Source organism: Phragmites australis, chromosome 1 (assembly GCF_958298935.1).
Source record: "Phragmites australis chromosome 1, lpPhrAust1.1, whole genome shotgun sequence".
In the NCBI taxonomy this organism is placed as follows: Eukaryota; Viridiplantae; Streptophyta; class Magnoliopsida; order Poales; family Poaceae; genus Phragmites; species Phragmites australis.
Window position 1 is genome coordinate 15577063 of NC_084921.1, and position 21157 is coordinate 15598219.

Genomic DNA, 21157 nt, shown 5'->3' on the forward strand with positions numbered 1-21157 from the left:
GGTTTGGACGATCGAACAAGTGGAAAGATTTCGGCCAGTTTTCACCCCTAGTGAAACGTATAATCACTTAATGCCTATAATTCTATTAACGTTTTGAGGAACATTTTTGCAAGAAAAATCTTCTTTTTAAAAAAAATCTATAAGTTGGACAGATTTAATGAGAAACCTCTTTGATATGTTGTACTTATGGGTAAGCTTGCACATTCATTGTTTTTTCTTGATTACCAAGGTACAGAAACATTATTGCCATTTCCCTTAATCATTATCAGGTGTTATGAGCTCCTTCATCCATTATCAGCTTTGAAAATGGTATATAGATGATAAATACATTTCGTTGTATTGCAAGGATCACATTGTACATTATTGTGGTGGCTACATTATTATCTTTTTTTTAGTTTTTTGTGGGTGAATACTGCGTAGTGCCTACTGCGCCTTTATTCTTAAGGCCCGTGTCAAGTCGAGATTCACAGCCCAGGAAGGCAGGAATGGAACCCCAGAGTTTGAGATTTTGAATGAAAACATTTTCTCTTTTCCACATTCATGCTCGAATTCCCATGTTATTCAGATAGGAGAGGTTGGGCTGTCCAACCCCAGGTTTGCATTTTGCAACCAGAAGAACTCGAAGATGATGAATGAACAAGAATAGATGATGCCACTGTTATTCAGACTCCACCATGGACCACCACACTTGTGCGATAGCGAATCAGAACAAGTATATATGTTGAGTCATTGCCGCTTGCAAAAACACTGTGGATATGGCATCACGAATTCACGACCGACCCAAAGGCCATAGCTCATACACACACAGTGCATACGCACGCAGGAATTGAAACTGATACAGCACAAGCCTGACGGAACATGGCAATGAAAATCTTCTGTTACACACTAGGTCACCCATACCATATGAAACATCAAAACCCATTACTATAGAATCTATTTAACGAGACGCTACTATATAAACGGATCTATAAAACTATTTGTACAAAAAGTACCACAAATAACTCTAAATTAGAACCGTTTGAGAAAATAGAAATGAACAGTTACAACAAAACGAGACGTTACAGTGTATACGGTTATAAATTACAACTGTCTACACTAATAGTGTGACTTGCGACCAGCCTATATAATAATATAGGGGGCTGGTGCAGATAGAAAAAATATTTTTTTATTGATTTTTTGAACTCAGAAAACTTAGTACGGATGGCTACCATCCGTACAAATCTGATTTGTGCAGACGGTTCAAAACTTTTTTCACGTACGATTAAAAAAAACTTACATAAAATTTTTAAACCACCTATATAAATTATTTTTTTTACTAGTGACTCCCTCCCACCAGAAGCAGTAGTGAGTCCCACTACAAGCAGGCGATACCTCACGATCCAGATGCTTCAGCGGCGTTAGGGACATTGCTCTATGTGCTGTGCAGTAATCGGCGCAGAGCCTTCATAATGGGCCGGAGTCCCGCCTCGTCTTCCACGCAACGAGCAGCAACTGCAGCCATCTGCTTGCCAAAATACGGCAAGAATGACATACATATTCATAGTATTACTGTTTGAACCTATATGTATTTCTCTTTTGAATCACAATTGACGAACCAAGAAGTACCTAAGCATAGAGAATGCAACTTGGTTATGGTGCTCTCTCTAGTCTACATATTTTTTTTTAATAGAGAGAGCCACTGCGTATTTAACTTAATATTAGAGTCAGTTGTACTCCCCCAGGTACTCCATGAGTAGTATGATAAGCAGAAAAGCTGGATCTTGTACTCAACCTTCGATACAAAAATTCAACTGAGGTCCATTTGTTTAGACTAGTAACCATGCCGGGGTGTGGCCCCTTCGTGGTGCGTCACTGTCTCTGAAGGACATCGTTCACCTCTCGAGGCACCTCTAGCCCACTGAAGCTGGCGATGTGAGTCTCGTTCGTGAAAAAAAAACATATACACGTGCTATACATATGAATAATGATATTACTACAATTTCTCAATTATGCTGACATTTTTTATATTCTAAATTAACATAAATCAAGTAACCGAATATTTAACAAAACACTGCAAGCATAATGAAGGCTAGTTTAATTTAATCATAATGTAAGGAAAAAAATATCTAGTACAACTTCAATATATCTCACCATTCCAATACGTCTCCATACACAATATTCTTTATGCCCTTTCCTATAGGATCTATTTTTTTATTGGTTTAGCAAGAATCCAAATCGTTTGCCTTACACACATGCAACTAATAATGTTGCGACAAATGCATGCATATGAAATCGGTAACATTACATCAGGAGTTAAAAATTTAAGCAAAATACGGTGTAGAAATTTACAGATACATATTACAACTGTACATAACTGAAGTTAAAAAAACTTATATAAAGGAGAAAAATAAACGATACAATAGTCATAAATAAAAATAATACCATAACTAATCCTTCATTTCGAATGATGCACATCTAATGCACTCAACAAATTCTCGTAAAATTGTAGATATGTTATCTTTAGATTCATTCTCGCCGTATTTCAGCATGTCAACCAAAAACTTCTTTCTTAGTTCGTGCACATCCTGTAATTGCATTATATTTCATTATAATTTTAAAAAAAAATACATAACCAGATGTCCAATTGCTTAATATAAACCACAATACTGTTGAGAACACTTATAGTGCCAAAAAAATTGCACACGGTTGTTGGGATCGAAGTCCCAGACAAGGCGGGCCTTCAGAGGTGGGAGTGACGAAGGTCCCTTAGAGTGGCACGTACTGGAAGTGGAACAGCTTTCAATTACCTTTCACGGTTACACTGTGGCTCTATTTATAGCCCGTACCCAGCGATCACAGGTCCTGTTTACATATCTTACCCCCTAACCTGCTACATTCCTGGAATATCCGGGGGTAATATGGTACAAATGAGCGTGATCCCATAATTACAACAGTACCCAGGACAATCGTAGTCGGGCCCACTGTCGAGCTGGCCATCCACCCGAAGGGTGTCGAAGCCCTCTTCGCCCGACCACATGACGAGCTGCCTTCGCCGCCCCCCGGCGAAGACCTGGTCTTGTCTTCGCTCGCTCCAAAGGATGCGGGACGCGAACCGAGGCTTCGCCCGACAATCGAAGTCGGTTAGCCTTCGCCTGCGCCGATTCGGTGACCAGAAGGTGCTTGGACGCCCGCACCCTTCGACTGACTTCGCTTCGTGATCTCCACGACTGACGGGCGAACTCCTGCAATCAGCACGACAGCTATCACATAGCACCTCCAGCTAACTTCGTAGTTGCCTTCGAGTGAGGGGGTGGCGGGAGATGATCCCCAACAATGGTAACATTGTTGAGTCCTTTAAAACCAGCCGTCATCGTCGGAGTGTCTTTCAAGTTATAACATTGTTAATATTTTTGAAGCACTACAAACACTAAATGAACTATTCTGAATACCAGACAATACACCATTGTACAGCTAAGTTTACATCCTTACTCGAGCATACACTGAACACTTATAAAAACATCGGCAAAGGAGATTCTGGCTAAGCGTTGGTGTTAAACATAACAAAGCATATACTGGCAGGAGTGATACCATAACCCTATTAAAGGAACTGGTACCATTACCTTATTATCTTAGCCTTCTAATTGAAAAATAGAAAGTATAAATTTCTTTTGATTTTCACATTTTCGTATCCAGATTCTTCATTCATATCAAGTAAAGGATAGTAGGAAACAATGTTGGCATGGAAAGACATAGGAAAACAACCATAACCAAATATACACAATCTTGAGCAACCTCTGATTGAAAGTTGAAACAATGCATAAAAGGGGGAAATTTTCAACTATTTGACCACTATGTAGCATCATGATCTGTTATATCTACCTTTTTTTTTCTTTATGAACTCATTTGTATAGAAGAATCAATCCTTTCACAAGACAGCAACTACAACCTAACATGTGAATGATCCGGTCATCTGACGGATTGCATAAGTAATTCAGTATATACATCAAATGGCATGATCCCTTTATGTTGAAAAATATCACTTGACACAATCTTTTTCGATAAAGGAAGCTTTTATTGATCTCAGAATATTACATCAAGGTGATACAATTGTACTGAGAACACTCCCGGCCTCTGCAAAAAGATGCACACAATCCAACAAGAGAAGAGAAAACATAAAAAGTTTAACAGAGGTGAAAATGGACATGCTAAGGGGCTTCGATCCGCCGGTTAGGCTGCCACCCATAGACCTGGGTAAAACACTCCCTGACCACCTTCTTCAAATGCTGACACACCATTGTAACCATATCCTGAGAATCCGACTTCTGTAAAATGGCCCAGGTACGGAGCCAGTGAACACAGAGGTAGATAACCTGCAAAGGAGATGAAATAATTCTTTTATCAAACATCATATTATTCCTGCATAACCAAAACGACCAGCAAGTAATAGCCGCCCCAGCAGGACTTTCGGTTTCAAGTCCTTCCTAATAAGTAATAGCCGCCCCAGCAGGACTTTCGGTTTCAAGTCCTTCCTAATACCCCGTAACCAAGTACCGAACATATGTGATACACTATGAGGCCGAAAGAGTCCTGAAACCACTTGTATGATGGACCACACGACGCGGGCAAAACGGCATTCAAAGAAAAGATATTTAATTGTCTCTTCTTGGTGAAAAAAAAAACAATTCTTACTCCCATATCAATTGCGCTTAGCCAGATTATCCTTTGTCAAAACCACACCTTGGCATAAGTACCAAAGGAAGATTTTAACTTTGAGAGGCACCTTCAATTCCAAAAGCGTTTATTGAGATTGGGAACATCACTATGCACTAAAGCCAGATAGTGAGATTTCACCGAGAATTGCCCATTCTGAGTTAAGTTGAAACTCATCTTGGTCCTAAGAAAGCACAATATTGGCGATACAAAGAGTATTCCACACTATTAATTTTAGGCCGATAAGGTCCCTTCTAAAAGAAACATTTGGAGGGAAGGTTCATAGAACATCTGCTACAATATCCTGTTTGTCGCAGAGGTGAATTACCCAACCACTGGTCTTCCTTCCCTCGAGTCCGATAAGAATAGTTGATTGATGTTGAGATATCTTCATTGGATTGGAACAGCTGTTTTGATAGGATTTCTTCCCAAAACCTAAGCTGGGCACCATTTCTGATAGTGAAGGTTCCGAAATGTAGAAAATCTCGCTTCACCTTCATAAGGCTGGTCCAGAAATGTGAATCCCCAGCTTTCCACTGGACCTGTGATAAGGATTTAGAACCCATGTACTTATTGCGAATCAGCTGCTGCCAAACTCCATCAGACATGAGCAGCTTAAATAGCCATTTGCTGAGTAAAGCAATATTCTTAGAATCAAGATCCTGGATCCCTAGACCCCTTTGATCTCTGGGTTAGCACAAAATGTTCCATTTAGCAAGGCGGTATTTTTTTTCTTTTGATCGTCACTTTGCCAGTAGAACCTGGAGCAAAAATAATCATGTTTTTTCAGTACTCCTCTTGGTATAGCAAAGAAAGACATCATGTACATAGGCAAACTACTGGGCACTGAGTTTATCAATGTCAATCGCCCACCAATAGAAAGGTGTTTTCCTTTCCAACTACTAAGTCTCTTCTCTAACCGTTCCTCAGCCCCTTTCTAGTCAGCATTTCTTAGCTTCCTATAATGAATTGGTATGCCTAAATATTGTAGCGTCAATTCTCCTGTACTGCAGCCGAAAAGTTCAGTGTATTGCTGGGTCATGGATTGGGCGTCACCAAAGCAAAACAATTCACTCTTATGAAAATTGATCTTAAGACCCGATAGTTGCTCAAAAGCATAAAACAATAGCTTCATATTTCGAGCTTTTTCAAGGTCATGATCCATAGAGTATCGTGTCATTGGCATATTGTAGAATAGAGATGCCATCATCTATGAGATGAGGCACACTCCACAAATCTTCCCATCATCTTTGGTCCTTTTGATAAGTACGGAAAGCATGTCAACTACAATATTGAACAACATTGGTGAAAGAGGATCACCTTGTCAGAGACCTTTTTTTGGTTTGAAAAAAAGGTCTGACGTCATCATTTACTTTAATTGCTACACTCCCACCCGAAACGAAAGTCTCAATCCAAGAAATCCACTTGGGTGAGAAATCTTTCATCCGTAATGTCTATAGCAAGAATGGTCATTTGACCTTGTCATAGGCCTTCTCAAAATTGACTTTAAAAATTACACCACTTATTTTCTTTCTGTGAAGTTCATATATTGTTTCATGTAAGATGACGACTCCCTCTAGGATATTTCATTCTCGCATGAACGCAGTTTGAGTTGGACTAACCACTCGATCCGCAACTGAATTAAGCTAGTTTGTGGCTACCTTTGTGAAAATCTTGAAGCTGACATTCAGCAAACAGATAGGTCTATATTGCTGGATCTGATTTGCCTCATTGATTTTCGGCAGAAGAGTAATCACTCTAAAATTTAGGCTAAATAATGGCAGATCACCCACATATAATTCGTGGAATAAGTTCAAGTCAAGCTTGATGAAGAGAGTAATGAATAGAATGATCAAAGCACATCAAGTGATGAATAAGTTCAAGATGAAGAGAATAATGAATAGAATGATCAAATCACATCAAGTGATGAATAAATTGATCTCAAGATCGCTAAACTTTCTCAAAGTTAGAGAAGAATATGAAGAGAATCAATACCATGATTGATCATCCAATCTCAATTGAAGGTTTAGTCAACACAATTAATCATATCAAGAGGGAGAAGAAGACTAAGAACAAGAGGGAACAAGAGGGAATAAGAGAAAGAAGAAAAACATTTGCAAGCATGAGAAGATGGGTGAGTAAAGATGAAGATTCAAGCTTAAGTGATGAGAGCCTCACCATTTACTCCTCCAAAAGAAGCTCTTTCTCAAGGTCATCATTACGCAAGTTGGCATCGCGCAAATTATCACACAAGTATCTTCTAACCAAAGGTATGAAAAGCGATGTTAATGATGATGAATCTGATGAAGATTCATCCTCTCAAGAAGAACTTCTTGATTTTCATGCTACTTTTGTTTTTAATTATAAATAATTATTGAGCAAATTTAATTTGCTAAAAAAGAAGCATGAAGAGCTTAAGGCTAAATTTGAGTGTATTTAATCTCAAACTAAGGTCCTTTTGAAGCAATCTACCTCTCTATTTAATTTCAATCCTAAGTTAGATGCTTGCACTTCTTGTGATAATTTAATTGATTTATCTAGCTCACCCTTCTGCAATAAAACATATATTGAGAATGTTATTGTAGAACTATCTAATGAACTCATTGCATAAGAGAATGATGAGCACAAGCAAGAAGTGGTGAAGCTCAAGAAGGACTTCGTAAGATTAAAGGGCAACAACCATGTCCAACCTCCTCAAAATAACCATACTACTATGGTGAAAAAGCTTACAGAGGGGTCCGTGACATACTTTAAGTGCCATCAAGAATGTCATAAGTCCTTCCAATACAAGTAAGTCAAGAAGGAGATAAGGAGAGGAAAAAGATCATGAACCTCTCCAACAAAATATCCAACATCTACACCAAGCTCAACTACAAAACCAAGACCAAGAGCAATCACTATAAGCTCAAGAAAAAGAACAATAGTAAATGGTTGCACACATGGTTGTGAGAAAGGACCAAAGGTGGAACCAACCCATTTGGGTACCTAAGGAAGCCATCACCAACATGAAGGGGCCTCAATCGGTTTGGGTTCCAAAGAAGACTTGAAGTTCACAAGTCGGCTCGGGGATTTAGAGACTTGGCTCACAAGATGAAGTGAAGATTCAAGCAAAGAAGCCAAGTGTATAAGAGTGAGCGCATTGATGAAGATTAAGATCATCATATACCCAAATCCTCATCTAAAGGTGAAAGGTACTAAATGCAAAATCCTTTCAGTTTGTATATTTGCCTTGTCTAGGATTGCATGCTCTCAATTCAATTTATTGTAATGTCTAGTGTAGATTTTTCATATGGTATATTGCTTGTGTTTCCTTCTCTCTTATGAGAAATCTACATAGTTTATTAGTTGTAGGTTCTATATATAGTACTAGTTCTACATTTGGTATCCATTATGTGCCATGAACTAATCTATAGGTTACCCTTCCCATTGTTATCAATAACAATAATAATAACAAGTGCATATCTCTCACAAGTATTCAATACTTGTATGCACATATTTAAGGGGAGTATATCATATGGATTGTGATTTTAAGACTAATATGTGTTTCAAGTAATATCTTTTGTAGTCTCATAGAGTGATCAACAAGTCCCCGAAGGTATACAATGCTTAAAGGCTTCAATTGTTATCCTTGTCAATTTATTTCTTCATTTAAGCTACCTCAATGCATGATATAGCTTAAACTTACTTCCTCTACTTATTGTCTAGTAGTGCATATATTGCTACATTTCTACGACATCCACAAGTGAGTCTCATTATATGTATGCGTACATATAGGGAGAGTTTAGATTATATCATGCGAGTTTCATGAATTATGATCCTTGTATATCTTTTTTAATTGATATCAATGTCTCCTATCCTTATAATTGGTATACCTTTTCAATTTGTATCAATTCCTCATAATTCTTCGTAAGTGATATCACTCATATGGATCATGTTTTATAAAGCTCTCTCTCAATTGCTCTAATGTTTTCACTTGAGTTCAACATATGTTTGTAGCCTTTTTGAGATTGTTGACAAAGGGGAAGAATTTTAAAATCAAAGCAAGATGCAAGAGAAGCAAGCAAGATGCAAGAACTACCTCGAGTAGATTGTTGACAAATGGAGATGCATCTCGGGTTAACAAAGGTGAAGAAACTTTTGCATGAGTCAACCAAGGGAGATAGTGGCAATGATGAAAAAGGAAGAATTATCTACATGGTAGCCACAACTAAAAAGGAACATAATGTTGAGGAAAATTATAGCAAAAAGGGAGATATAATGTGAGTAAGAACATGATTGTCCTTATAATTGGTATCATAATTTGTTCTTACCATGCATCAAAACAAAGAGGTATTGTCTTGTAAACTTTTGAAATCATATATTTTCTTAATTGATATCATTTGCCTCTTGCTTTGGTTGTATTGTCATCAATCACCAAAAAGAGGAAGATTGTAGCAAAAATGACCCTATTAGGTCATGATTGTGATTTTGGTGATTAATGACAATATAGTCATTGGGACTAACATGTTTTTCAAGAATATATGTTAGTAGGTCTCATGGATGCAATATATAAAGAAGCCATTGTAGCCGGGATAAAGTTTGATTGAATTGGAGAAGTCTCATAGAAATTGTTCTCATCGGACAGTCTGATGCGGAGGAGTTTGCACTCATCAGAGAAATTTTGTGTTCTATGCAGAAGTAAATTGACCTCACTGGATGGTCCAGTGATGGGAGCAAAAGCACACTAGAGTATTTAACATAAGAGTTGATTTTTGAATGAAACTAAAATTAAGTACACCGGATGATCTGGTGTTAAAGAGAGTGTGAACACCGAAGCATTTAACAGAACATTGCATGTTTTAGTGGAGATGAAGTTCAGGCATTGGATGGTGCGGGGTTGAAGAGTACAACACCCCGGAGCATTTTTTACATGGTGTCTCGGTGAAAGAGATATGAACTCACCGGATGATTCAGTGTAGTGATTTGAAGATCACCAGACTAATTGCACAGAGAAGAAGTGGTTTGGCTTGTCGTAAGACAATACATCGGATAGTCTGGTGATGAAAGTGAAGGATACACCGGACAATCCGGTGTTCAGAAGAAGTTTGAGTGGAGTTCCAATGGCTAGTATCCACTGATGTACACACCGGATGGTCTAGTGCTTGTACTACTGTTGTCACCAGATCATCCGGTGTTTGCAATAAATTTAAGCCATTGGAGCAACAGTTAGTCCACAGGGTTGAGGCTATAAATACCCCTTCACTCAATCTTTTAAAGCTGCTAGAGTCTAGAGGAAGCTCATACAAACTTAAAAAGACATCTAAGCCATCCAAGTGCTTAAAGTGTTCATCCAAGTCGATTAAGCATAAAATTAGTGAGTGATTAGTTTTTATAAGTCTAGAGAGAAGAGTTACTAGGTGCTACAACCTAGAGAGTGATCAAGGAGTGATCCAACCATGTACCAAGAGGTATACCAGTGCCTTGGAGTCTTGGTGACTCACTAGTAACTTGTTGACCCTCCGACTTGGTGTGGAGCGGTGGCGAGAACATTGTGCGGGGACATGGATGCCCTTTTCTTTGTGACTAAAGCTCCGAATTGAAGACAATGCACAAGTGACCAGAAGAGAGGTTTGCGGTGAGACCTCGCCTTAGTGGCTTGGTGGCTCATCGTGCTTGATGTAACATCCCGAGTTTTAGCATATTAAATAATAGCAAGATTCACTACAAATTAAAAAAATTATAGTTAATTAAACCAAATAAAATCAAGGAAATGTGCATTTAAATATATATATATGTGTGTATATATATACTTATTTGTATATTTACGTACTCAAATGTATTACTTGGGTAAGTGTTCCAAAAATGCACTAGAATTATTCCCAAAGTGTTCCCTGTATTAAAATAGTTCTTATGCATTGGTTTATGATTTTTATGGTTCTTTGTGTGGAGATTTGAAATTAAATGTCTCTCAATTTTAAATCTACTCTTAGTTTTCCTTCAGCTCAAATCAAGTTGGATTCAAATCCTCTTCCGAAGATCTTGATCCAAATCCAAATCAAAGTTTGAATATGTTCGTTTGAGTTGATCTTAACCCAAAGTCAAAACCAAATTCAAATACCTCATTTGAATTCATCCCAAAATTCCTTCTCTTTTTTCTTTTCCATTTTCTCTAATGGGCTCAATCTCCCCTTCCTTCTCCCTTGCGCGGCCCACGGCAACCAGCCAGCCTTCCTTCCACTTCCCCTTCCTTCCCATGTGCTGGGCCACAACCGTATCACAGGCCCACCTCACTCGCATGCTCGCCAGCCCCCACTCGCCCTCACCCGCACATGCGTGGCCATCCACGTGTCGCGTATCGGCCGCCCGCTCGGGCCTCTTCTTCCTCCTCTAGCGCAACGTCGTGCCACACCATTCGCCAGTGCGACAACCACCTCCTCCACCAGGAAATATCGTCGTAACACCCCTCCGCCCTCTCACACTCTCTCTCTCTCTCTACCCTCTCAGCCCACTGCCCATGCGCCTGCAGTCGTGTGACTTTTGCACCCACCCACGCGAATGAACGGCGCAGTGCACCCATGTTGCAAGAAATGCGTTGGGCGCCGCCTCGCTACCTGCCTGCCACGCTACTCACTGACGGCCTCACGGCGTCACAAGCACTGCACCACCTCACTGCTCCTTCTCCCTCTATAAATAGCGTAGCACCGGCCCCTCTCCTTTCCCTTTTTCCCATTTCACTATCACCGCCATTGCGCTCCACCGCAGCTCGCCTTCATCAATCCGCCATCCACGTGCTGCCTACGAGCTCGAGGGGGATGCCACCAACCCCTTGCCGCTCTCTGACGTATCACCGGTCGCCATCCAGCACATCGCCGTTTCTGATCTTGGTGAGCTTCCCGTCCCCTCGTGCAACCCTCCTAGGTAGCATATCGTCGCCTCCATGCTTCTCTCCTCACGTAGCCACGTGCAGCCCCATGTTCTACTCCACCGCCATGCTTGTGCCATGTGTGGTTCGGCCATCGTGTCGAGTAGCCCAGGGAGCTCCAGGCCCCTTTTCTGTGCAGGTTGACCACGTGTAGTTAGGGGAGGTGTTGTCCTATTCTTCGCCATCGTCTCGACCCTCTTCAGCCACTGTCTGGCACCACTCTAGCCATGGGTAGGACTTGACTTTCCTTCATCGGACTGAGTTAGGCATCATACTAGGAGGCTGAGAGCAGCGAGCAGTCAAGTGACAATCTGTCCCTCTGTTTGAAGGTTGCTAGTACCGGCCTAGGCTTAAAAAGGGGACTGACCTTCAGTACATGGCATATGGCGCTTGGGGGTAAATCTTGTAGAAAAACCCGACCGGAAAGGTGATTGGAGTGTCTCGGTATGATTCGTCCTCCGCTTGCAACGGTTGGAGGCTGAGCATATCGCATGGGTATAGTGAATAACCTTTGCAGAGTGTAAAACTATTCAAATAGCCGTATCCACGATCATAGACATGCGAAGGCAGAACCTTTTTTACTAGACTTCAGGTGCATGTGTTTTGATGAGTGAATGTGTGGACTAGATGTCCGTATGATGAGGTTCTTGGCTCAATCCACTAGAAGCTGTGTGGTACTAGAAGTACACTAGATGTGATGATAGAGACTATGGAGTGAGGTATAGCCCTCCCAGGACCAAAAAACCCTTGGATATAGCTTGTTACCAGGTTTTGAACTATTTAAACTATTTTAAAAGTCAATCATAGATGATGCAATTGGATACCTGCATAAACTACTTTACACTTAAAACTAAACCATAAAGTCTTAACCTTGAATTACCCCTTTATGCATCTATCAAACACCTTGAAATATAGGGCTTGCTGAGTACCTTTCTTACTCACTCTTGCTGTCATTCAGATAAGGAAGTCGATGCTGACTTCACGGGAGATGAAGGTGATGATGAAGAGTAGTCTTAGAAGTCGCGTTCACACTCTAGCTGCTTGTGGCTTTAGGTCTTTGCTTTCCGCTGAGTTTTGCTAGCTGTTCAGCTAGATTTGTAATATACAGTATGGTTTGTAACTTTTTGTACTCTGAACCATAATACATATGTACGAAGTTTGACTGTGATTCTACAACTGTCATACTGTGCGTATCAGCTACTTGATCCAGAGATTGATATGGGTGGCACAGAAGATCCTGAGTTGGGGTCTTACATTTGAGGCCTTATCTTGGTAACTTGGTAGCTCAAGAGTCATGATCGGAAGAGACTTGCCGACCAGGAGCATATCTTCTGTGGAGCTCCGACGTGGACTAGTGGTGGCTTGTGTGTCACCGATACAACGGGATAAAAATCTTTTGTGCCGAGTTTGTCTCTCTACCTTATTTACGTTTTCGCATTTACATACTTGCAATTTACCTTGCTATAATAAGTTGTAATCCTCTTGAGCGGTAGAGTAGACACACTAGATAAATCTATAACAATTTATATAGAAATTGAGATATGTTTATCTTATGAAGTTTTTAGAGCCATTAGTTTTTAAGTGTCCTAATTCACCTCCTGTTAGGACACATCGATCCCTACATCACCCTAGCACCACCACCACCGCCGGTAAGCCTAGACGCATGCATGAGTGGCCGCGTCTTGCATCGCATGACGGGGCACCTCCTCCACTCTCACTACTCCCTTCCCTCATCACCGGAGTTGGTGAAGAGGGGGTAGGAGGTTAGATCCAGGAACGAAATGGCCGCGGGAGGAGGGGAACTGGCAGGAAAGACCTCGGCGGTCCATCTCTAAGCTCCACGTAGCTGGGTGACGACGGAAATGGTGTCAGCGATGAATATGGGTAGCAGCTGCACTACTTAGGGAGAATTGAGCTCGACGCGGTGTGCTGCACAACACAGAGCAGAGAGGGAAAATGAGGGGAGGGGTGAGCAGCTAGGAGGGGGAGAGGAGTTAGGCCGGTCAATGTGGGAGGTGAACGAGAAGCGGTGACGCAGGAAGTGGTGTGAGGGAGGAAGCGGTGAGGGCAGGTGAGAGGGGAGAGGTGGGCGAGGAGGGAGGGGAGCGATGTGGGTGAAGGTGGTGCCCTGCCGCGTGGCACAAGATCCATCACTTAGGTCATAACGCGTGATCCATCCATTGACAAGCATGACACCCAGCTTGACGCACTCCATCTCCTTCCCTCTGAGCCTGTCGAGGTCATCCAAGCCTCGCATGACGGCGTCCTCCTACCACGTCCACTCCGTCAACCTCCTATGCTACTCCCACCCCATCCTCGCCTACCTTTGGTGCCACCAGCAGCAGCAACGACCGCCTCCTTGACGCGTTCCTCTGCCTCGCTGACGCGCACAAAAGCATCCAAGAGACCATCGTCGAGCTCAAGTAGGACATCGCTGAGGCCTTGGCTGCCATCTGCCGCCATGATGGCGCAAGCCTCGTCTCCGTGCTCAGGTCATAGCACAAGGCCGAGAAGGAGCTGGTCTATTTCATGGCCGCAGCCAGGGATGGCGCCAACATGGCGTCGCAACCTTGGCTTCGAAGGTAGTGCGGTGGAGGCTGAGGTGGCAGGGTTGCTGGTCAAGGCCACCGTGGCCACAACGTCTACCTCTGTGGCGTTGTTCAACACGGTGGGAGCCATGTCGGCATCGGCCTCAGTGGCAGCGTGCTGCTGCAAGAGGATGGCAGCGCTAATGTGCCTGATCAAGAAGGTGTCTAAGGAAGAGAAGGAGAGTGGTCAGGGCAAAACCAATGCCAGCGTTGACGCTAACAAGGCGAAAACCACCTGCAAAACTAGGTTAGGAGGTTAAGTAAACGGTTTCATAAAGTTTAAGGTTCACAATACCTGGTTTTGTAGTTCAAGGTTTTAAGTATACACCAGTCGATAGTTCATGGGATTATGTAGACTTTTTCCAATAGATGACAAATCCGAGTATTTATGCCCTATTTGATACAATTTCGGATTCTCTAGAAATGTTTTGAATTTGGCTTTTCACCGAAAAAATTTCTACGGTGAATCATAATCATTTTGTGTAATTATTTGGCTAGTTCAGTATATTCCTGAAGATGGTACGTGAGAAGTGAACAACTTAGAGAAGAACCTAGAGTTTGCATCTAGGGTTTTGGGATTTCATGAAAATCCTTATAAGGGTGTTGTGTATGCACCTTGTAAACTCATCTACATAATAAAGATCATATTCAGTAAGATGATGAGTTGAAGTTTTGATCTTGATCGCCGTTCTTCATTCGTGTTTCGCCGCCACTTTCGGATTTCGTGGATCTTCTACTCCATCGTGATAAGACTTGATTGGATCCATCCAAAGTCGTCTTAGAGTATCTTGGTAAGTCTTTGAAAGTTTTGATTGGTTGGGAATCCGTAATTCTTGATTAATAACGGATTAGGGTTTAATCAATTCGCGTTTCGCGTTACTGTGTAGAACAGTGTTCTTCTGAATTTCATATCTTTAGGTCTACACATCCAATTGAACTTATTCTTGTCACGTTGATTGCGTATTGATGTATAGCATCTACAGTTAAGATTTAAGAGCAGTCCAATTGAACTTATTCTTGATTAAATCTACAGTTAAGATTTAAGATCAATCTATCTAGAAGTTCAAAAATTAGGTTTTTAGCTTCTACATAATCATTTACTCCTCTAATTCATATCTTTTAGAGTTATTGATCCTTCAAAAAACAAATAGTACAAACCAATCACAAACTAACTAAGGTGTACCAATTCGAAGGAATCACTAAATCCACTTGCTGAGATGGTTTCGGTGCGCGATGATCGAGCATGACAGCTTCAGTGGACCAGTGCCAATTCACACAGTACCAACTGACGGGTGCAATATTGCAGCCCTACTAGTGTACTCGTTTTAGCCGCTCCGCTCGTATTGTTTGAATCGGTCCCATCTGGTTCGATTTTTAGTTTTTCAAGCAAACATGCACAGTCTGCCGTGGCCATGTCGCGTGGGAAGTAAATTTTACTTGATCCTATCTTATAAAAGATCTTATCTTTTTATGATATGTATTTACTATTTCTCTTTTCTTCTTAGATCAATCGTAGATTAAAAGATAAATAATATAGATAAAATTTTATAGACATCTTTCTGAATATGTTTCCATAAAATTTGCTTCGCCTCGCGTGAGGCCGGCGTAACACGGTATGGGGATATTTGTTTCCGGGAACTTTCGCCGGTTGACACGACCGACGAGTCTTGGAAACGGGGTTCACCCGCGCGCTGCCTCTGCCTGTCGTCATCCGTCCCTGCGAAATTTCCCAGGTCCAAGTCGCGGCCAGCGCCGAGCAGCGACTTCCAAGTCCCTCACTCCCTGTGGTTGTAGCTAAAGACAGTGACTTCCAATGAGAGAGACGCAGCGCTTAGTAACACTGGCTGTAGTTGGTGTTAGGCTGCTAGCTAGTAGTCAACCCTCGCCTTGACCGCGCGTCTGATCCCTGACTTCCACGCCCACGCGCAGGACGCATCATGGCCGTCACTTGTCTACGCACGGTCAGGGAGTTCGCTGGGGCACGGGCAAGGACTTCTGCAAGCTCGAGCGTGCCCCTCACGGCCAGCTAAATGGTGAATCTCCGAGGCTGCCCTTCAATTTCCGGTGCGTTTTTCCGGTATTAGGGGGCATTTTAGTTCTAGATTTATGTATAAGTAATTGCACTGACCCAAAACCTATAAAGCAGTATAAAAGAGTGAGGCAGGGCGACCTCGCCTATGTTGTTTATCCTTGTCATTAACTCTCTACAAAGAGTTCTACAACATGTCATCGAACTCGGCTTACTTTCTCGACTCCTTTGCTGGAAAGAAAGATTGAGAGTTTCCATATATGGATGATAAGATCATCTTCATCCTACCAGGAAAGCATGAGCTATCGACTCTTGCAAAGATCCTTTAGGAATTTCAAGATGTCACGTGCCTCAAAATGAATTTCCAGAAAACACAAGTTGTACTCACTGATTTTCAAGCTCCAATGGCTATCTTCCCAATTAAATATCTAGGTCTTCCCCTATGCATTAGAAGACTCGGAAGAGTGGGTTTTTAAGGACTAGAAGACAAAACGACAAACATGTTTGCAAACTAGCAAAGTAGGCTCCTAAATCTGGCGGGACGAACCTCCCTCGTCAAACCGATTTATTTACTCACCGCTCTCAAAGTGCCAATCACTACAATCAAAAGCCTAGATAAGAGGCACCTACGCTTCCTTTGGTCAGGGAAGGAGACTGTCTCCAGAAGCAAATGCAAGGTGAATTGGGAGAAGGTTTGCTGCTCGAAATCGTTAGGCTGGCTGAGCATCCTGTAGCTAGAAAAATTTGCACGAGCCCTTAGGCTGTGCTAGCTATGGCAAGAATGGACCTCCTCCAACAAGCCTTGGCCCCTCATGCCGCTACCTTGCGATGAGACAAACATACAACTATTCGTTACAGCAACGAACATCTCGATAGGGGACGAGTGCACGGCAGCCTTTTGGGAATCCCATTGGCTGCATGGCATGTGCCCCAAGGATATAGCACCAAGCATCTTTCAGGCATCCAAGAGGGAAAAAAGAAGCGTGAAGGAGGCCTTAGAAAACGGCAACTGGATCCTAAACATTAGCATTACAAAAATCACATCGGCGTAGCACATCACTGAGTTTGTGACTCTCTGGGACTAGGTGACTGTCATTGTGCTTGATCCGATAGTACAAGACCACATTACCTGGTCTCTCACAACTTTGGGGGAATACTCGGCCAAGCCGGATTACAATGTTTAATTCTTGGGATCGTGTGCCTCAGACATGGAAAAAAATCATCTAGAAGAACTGGGCACCCCGAAATGTAAATTCTTTGTGTCTAGCTTTCAAAATAAACCCTAGATCTCCAATAGACTTGTTGCCTGTGGATGGCTGCACTCGATGGATTGCATGCTATGCAGGCAGCAACCAGAGACAACTCTGCATCTATTATCTGAGTGTAGACATATATACCGAACCGTCCATATCAGCTGAAGAAGGCCATCACTCTATGATTATGCTTGTAACTTGGGAGGTGTGGAGAGAACGAAACACTAAAATGTTCCAAAGATCTGAATCATCGGTGCTTGCTTTATTTGGGAAAATAAAGGATGAAGCTATAGGGTAGATCTTAGCAGGAGTGAGGAAATTAGGTGACTTGTTAGACCAAATTCAACAGGTTCCCTTCGCGGTCCAGATTCCCGTCGTGAAGGGATTCTCATTCCCTTCAGCGCTCTCAACAGTTTCCCTTTACGGTTCCCTTCACGACGGGATTCCTAGATCATTCCCTTCAGGACGGGATTCTCTCTTCGTTCCCTTCGCGATTCCCCTCGAAGAAAAGTTATTGGAGATGAGAGGAAATAAAGGGAATGGGAACGGGGAAGGGAATCGGGAATGGAACGAAATGAAGGGAATATGATTGGATAGTCTTAGACCCGGGTTGATCTCTTTGTTGACACGGTATAATTTCCCCTCGCTCAGCGTTCGCGGAGCTATTCACTACGCAATCAACTCTCTTTTCTCTTCGCACGGCATCCCTCTTGCCTCAGTTTAAAACACCGCGCTCTGTCACTCTCTGGAACTCTTGACACCAAACCTTCGACGAAATAGCAGTCCTTGCAGAGCTCAGTACGGCGAGCCCATGGGCGCCGACGACGGCCACCGCCCGCACCCCACGGCGCAGGACCGGCCGATCCCGTGCGAAGATGGTTCCCGCCATGCTCAGTTGGACAACCTTCTCCCGAGGCAGCCACACGTCGCCGAAGGGCAGCAAGTGAGCGAGCCGATGACCTACGCTATCGGGGGCAAGGTCCTGCTCGCCGCGGCGGGGGCGTTCGCGGGCGTGCTCCTGGCGCTCTTCGCGCTGTACCTCTACAATAGATCCTGGCGCCGACGAGTCAGCGGCGGTCGGCGCAGGCTGCTCCGGAGTCTGGCCATCGCCGGAGCCGGCGATGACAGCCGGGACGGCGGCGGCGCGGCGGCATCGTCGCCGCGCGGGCTCGACCCCGCGGTGCTCCGCGCGCTGCCCGTGGTCGCCGCAGGCGCCGGAGACGGGGACTGCGCGGTCTGCCTCGCGGACCTCGAGCCGGGGCAGAAGGCGCGCGCGCTGTCGCGGTGCGGGCACCGGTTTCACGTCGAGTGCATCGACACCTGGTTCCACGCGAACTCCACGTGCCCGCTCTGCCGCGCCGACGTCGAGGCACCGGATGCGACCAACGCAACCAAGGAGGCACAGCCGGAGGTGCGCATAGACGTGGCTGGAGACGCCGTGGCGGCAGCCAAGGCACCGATGGCGCCGGCGATGGGGAGGCTGCCGAGCGGCACGGATCTTGAGAAGACAAGGCGGATCTTTGCTTCGACCCGATCCGCTTCCTTCTGAAAGGCTCCGGCAGGACTCGGAAGGTTCCTTTGTTTTTCCTACACGGATCTGATCTCGATTGATCAATCTTCTCGGGGCGTTCTGCCATTCGACTGTACATAGATTTGTTGATGATGCTGGCCTGGGTCTACCTTGTTTTGTACGATTTTTGATCGATGAATATCATTTCCTTGTTAATTGACTAAGTCGTGGGAACGAACCTAGTGGTTCCGGGCTCTCGACTCTTCCCTGCTACAGTAGAAGAGAGGAAAAAAAAATGACCCCGAAGCAAATCCGGCCGGCCCGCTCCACTTCGACATCCTCCTTGACGCGTCAGAGGTGCAGGTTTACGTTACCGACTGGAGCTCGATTACTAACCTTCGGTAGTAACAAAAACTCGTGATTACCGCGGTAACCGCTTGAATTTTTAAAAAAAATCGGACAAAACTTATTTGAATAAATTTGAAATTTAAGGGAAAATCGCGATTTTAGCCGCTCGGTAACCGGTCGAATTGGACCGGTTACCGAGTGGTTTTTGCGATTTATCGAGCGGTTTTCTCGAATTTTTCACATTATCGACAACTGTTCGGTTTTCTTAATTTATCGAGCGGTTTTCTCGATTTTAAGTGAAGTTCAACAAAAAATTCAAAAATTATCTTAATCTTGTAAAATCAATAACTAATTCATCTGAGCTTCAAATCAAGTGAAACAAATTTTGTTGGTTTTCTTGTAACATGATCTACATGATAAAAGTATTTATACTCATAAAAAAGTTCAAAATTTTCTGTGAGAAAATGTATTTATTAAACCAAGTTAAATGCATAGTTTACTCTTTGCTAATCCAAAAATCATGAAACTAATTTTGTTAGTCTTCTTACATGATCCTATATCTTTTAAAAATACATGAACTCATGAATTAGTTATTGTAACATGCAGGATTGTATAAATGTATTGTGACTAGATTAACTCATAACTGACACATCACATCTCAAAAAATTAGTGAAACTACTTTTATTAGTTTATTTATACTATGATTTATGTAGTAAAAAATAATAGTAGACATGAAAAAGTTAATTACAGTGTTGTTTTTTAACATATTCATTTTATGCTTGTGAACTTTGAAAAAATTATAGAGAAATTAATAAAAATCTAAATAAAGTGAAATTAATTTTAAATATTCTCTTAAGATACGTTATACACAAGGAAAATATGTGTTTGTATGTTAAAGTTTTCCTTGACATGAGTTAATAACTGAGCCAGACGCTTCAATTTTTTTCATTATTTTCAAACTTCCTCCCTATAGAATATGATGCAAATGACATTATTTTTAAAAAATAAAATTCACAGAAGAACTTAGAATTGTGTCTGGTTTTTTTTAAGATTTGTTTGTGATTTTTTAAATTTTTTTAATTTAAATTTGGTTACCGTTCGGTTTCTGAAATCAAGCCGGATCGAGATAGCAGGTTATCATAATTTTTACTAGATTACCATTGAATTTTTGAACCCTGCGGAGGTGTAGGGTGGCCTAGTAATCGTTGGTCGGCAGTGTAGATTAATTAGTAGTTAGATAGCCTATATAGTTTGCGAGGGTTGTCTTGGTGGCGTCGTTCTGGTGGTCACCCTTGCTTTTGTTCCTCCGAGCTAGCTCCGGTGACGGTGACGACGACCGCTTCCTCTTCGGCATTGGTTCTGGGAGGCTTCTGAGCTACGTGTGGTTTAGTAGGTTGCGTTTGCGGTCGGTGAGGTCGATCTCCTTTTCTGTGTGTGAGTTTTGGTTCGCCTGGTCTTGGTCCGACGACGGCGAATCTTGGTTCTGGGCCTCTTTCTCTCGGTGTTGCTGGGGACGGTGGCGCCAGGTGTGGTGTTCCTCTGCTATTTCCAACGATGAAATTGCCGATGGTCGTTCACAGCAGTAGATGTGCCATCGAGGAGGTTCGGTGGTGCTGAATCTTGTGGCTCCTCAATGCTTGGGCTTCATTGTTCAGATCAGCAGGAGGTATGGTCTCAGTCTCCGTTGATTTGCGTTGTTTCGCGTCGGCACAGTGGCGTATCGCTCGACTGAAGGAGTCGGTTGCGAGGAAGATGATACTGTGGACCACAATGTACTTCAGTTCAATTTCCATGTTCTTCAGGATCCTGAATGTAAAGAGGGATGTACTGTTGCTAAAA

At 42.7% G+C, this 21157-nt stretch overlaps 1 protein-coding gene and 1 pseudogene across 1 annotated transcript; both read left to right on the forward strand.

Annotated features, from left to right (window-relative positions):
- The first annotated feature begins 13779 nt into the window (after positions 1-13779).
- Positions 13780-14438, forward strand: LOC133931351 (uncharacterized; annotated as a pseudogene).
- Positions 14439-18119: 3681 nt separating this feature from the next.
- Positions 18120-19186, forward strand: LOC133888052 (E3 ubiquitin-protein ligase ATL41-like). The gene has a single exon (XM_062328158.1). The coding sequence runs from the start codon at positions 18272-18274 to the stop codon at positions 19007-19009; it is 738 nt and encodes a 245-aa protein (XP_062184142.1). The 5' UTR covers positions 18120-18271; the 3' UTR covers positions 19010-19186.
- The last annotated feature ends 1971 nt before the right edge of the window (positions 19187-21157 follow it).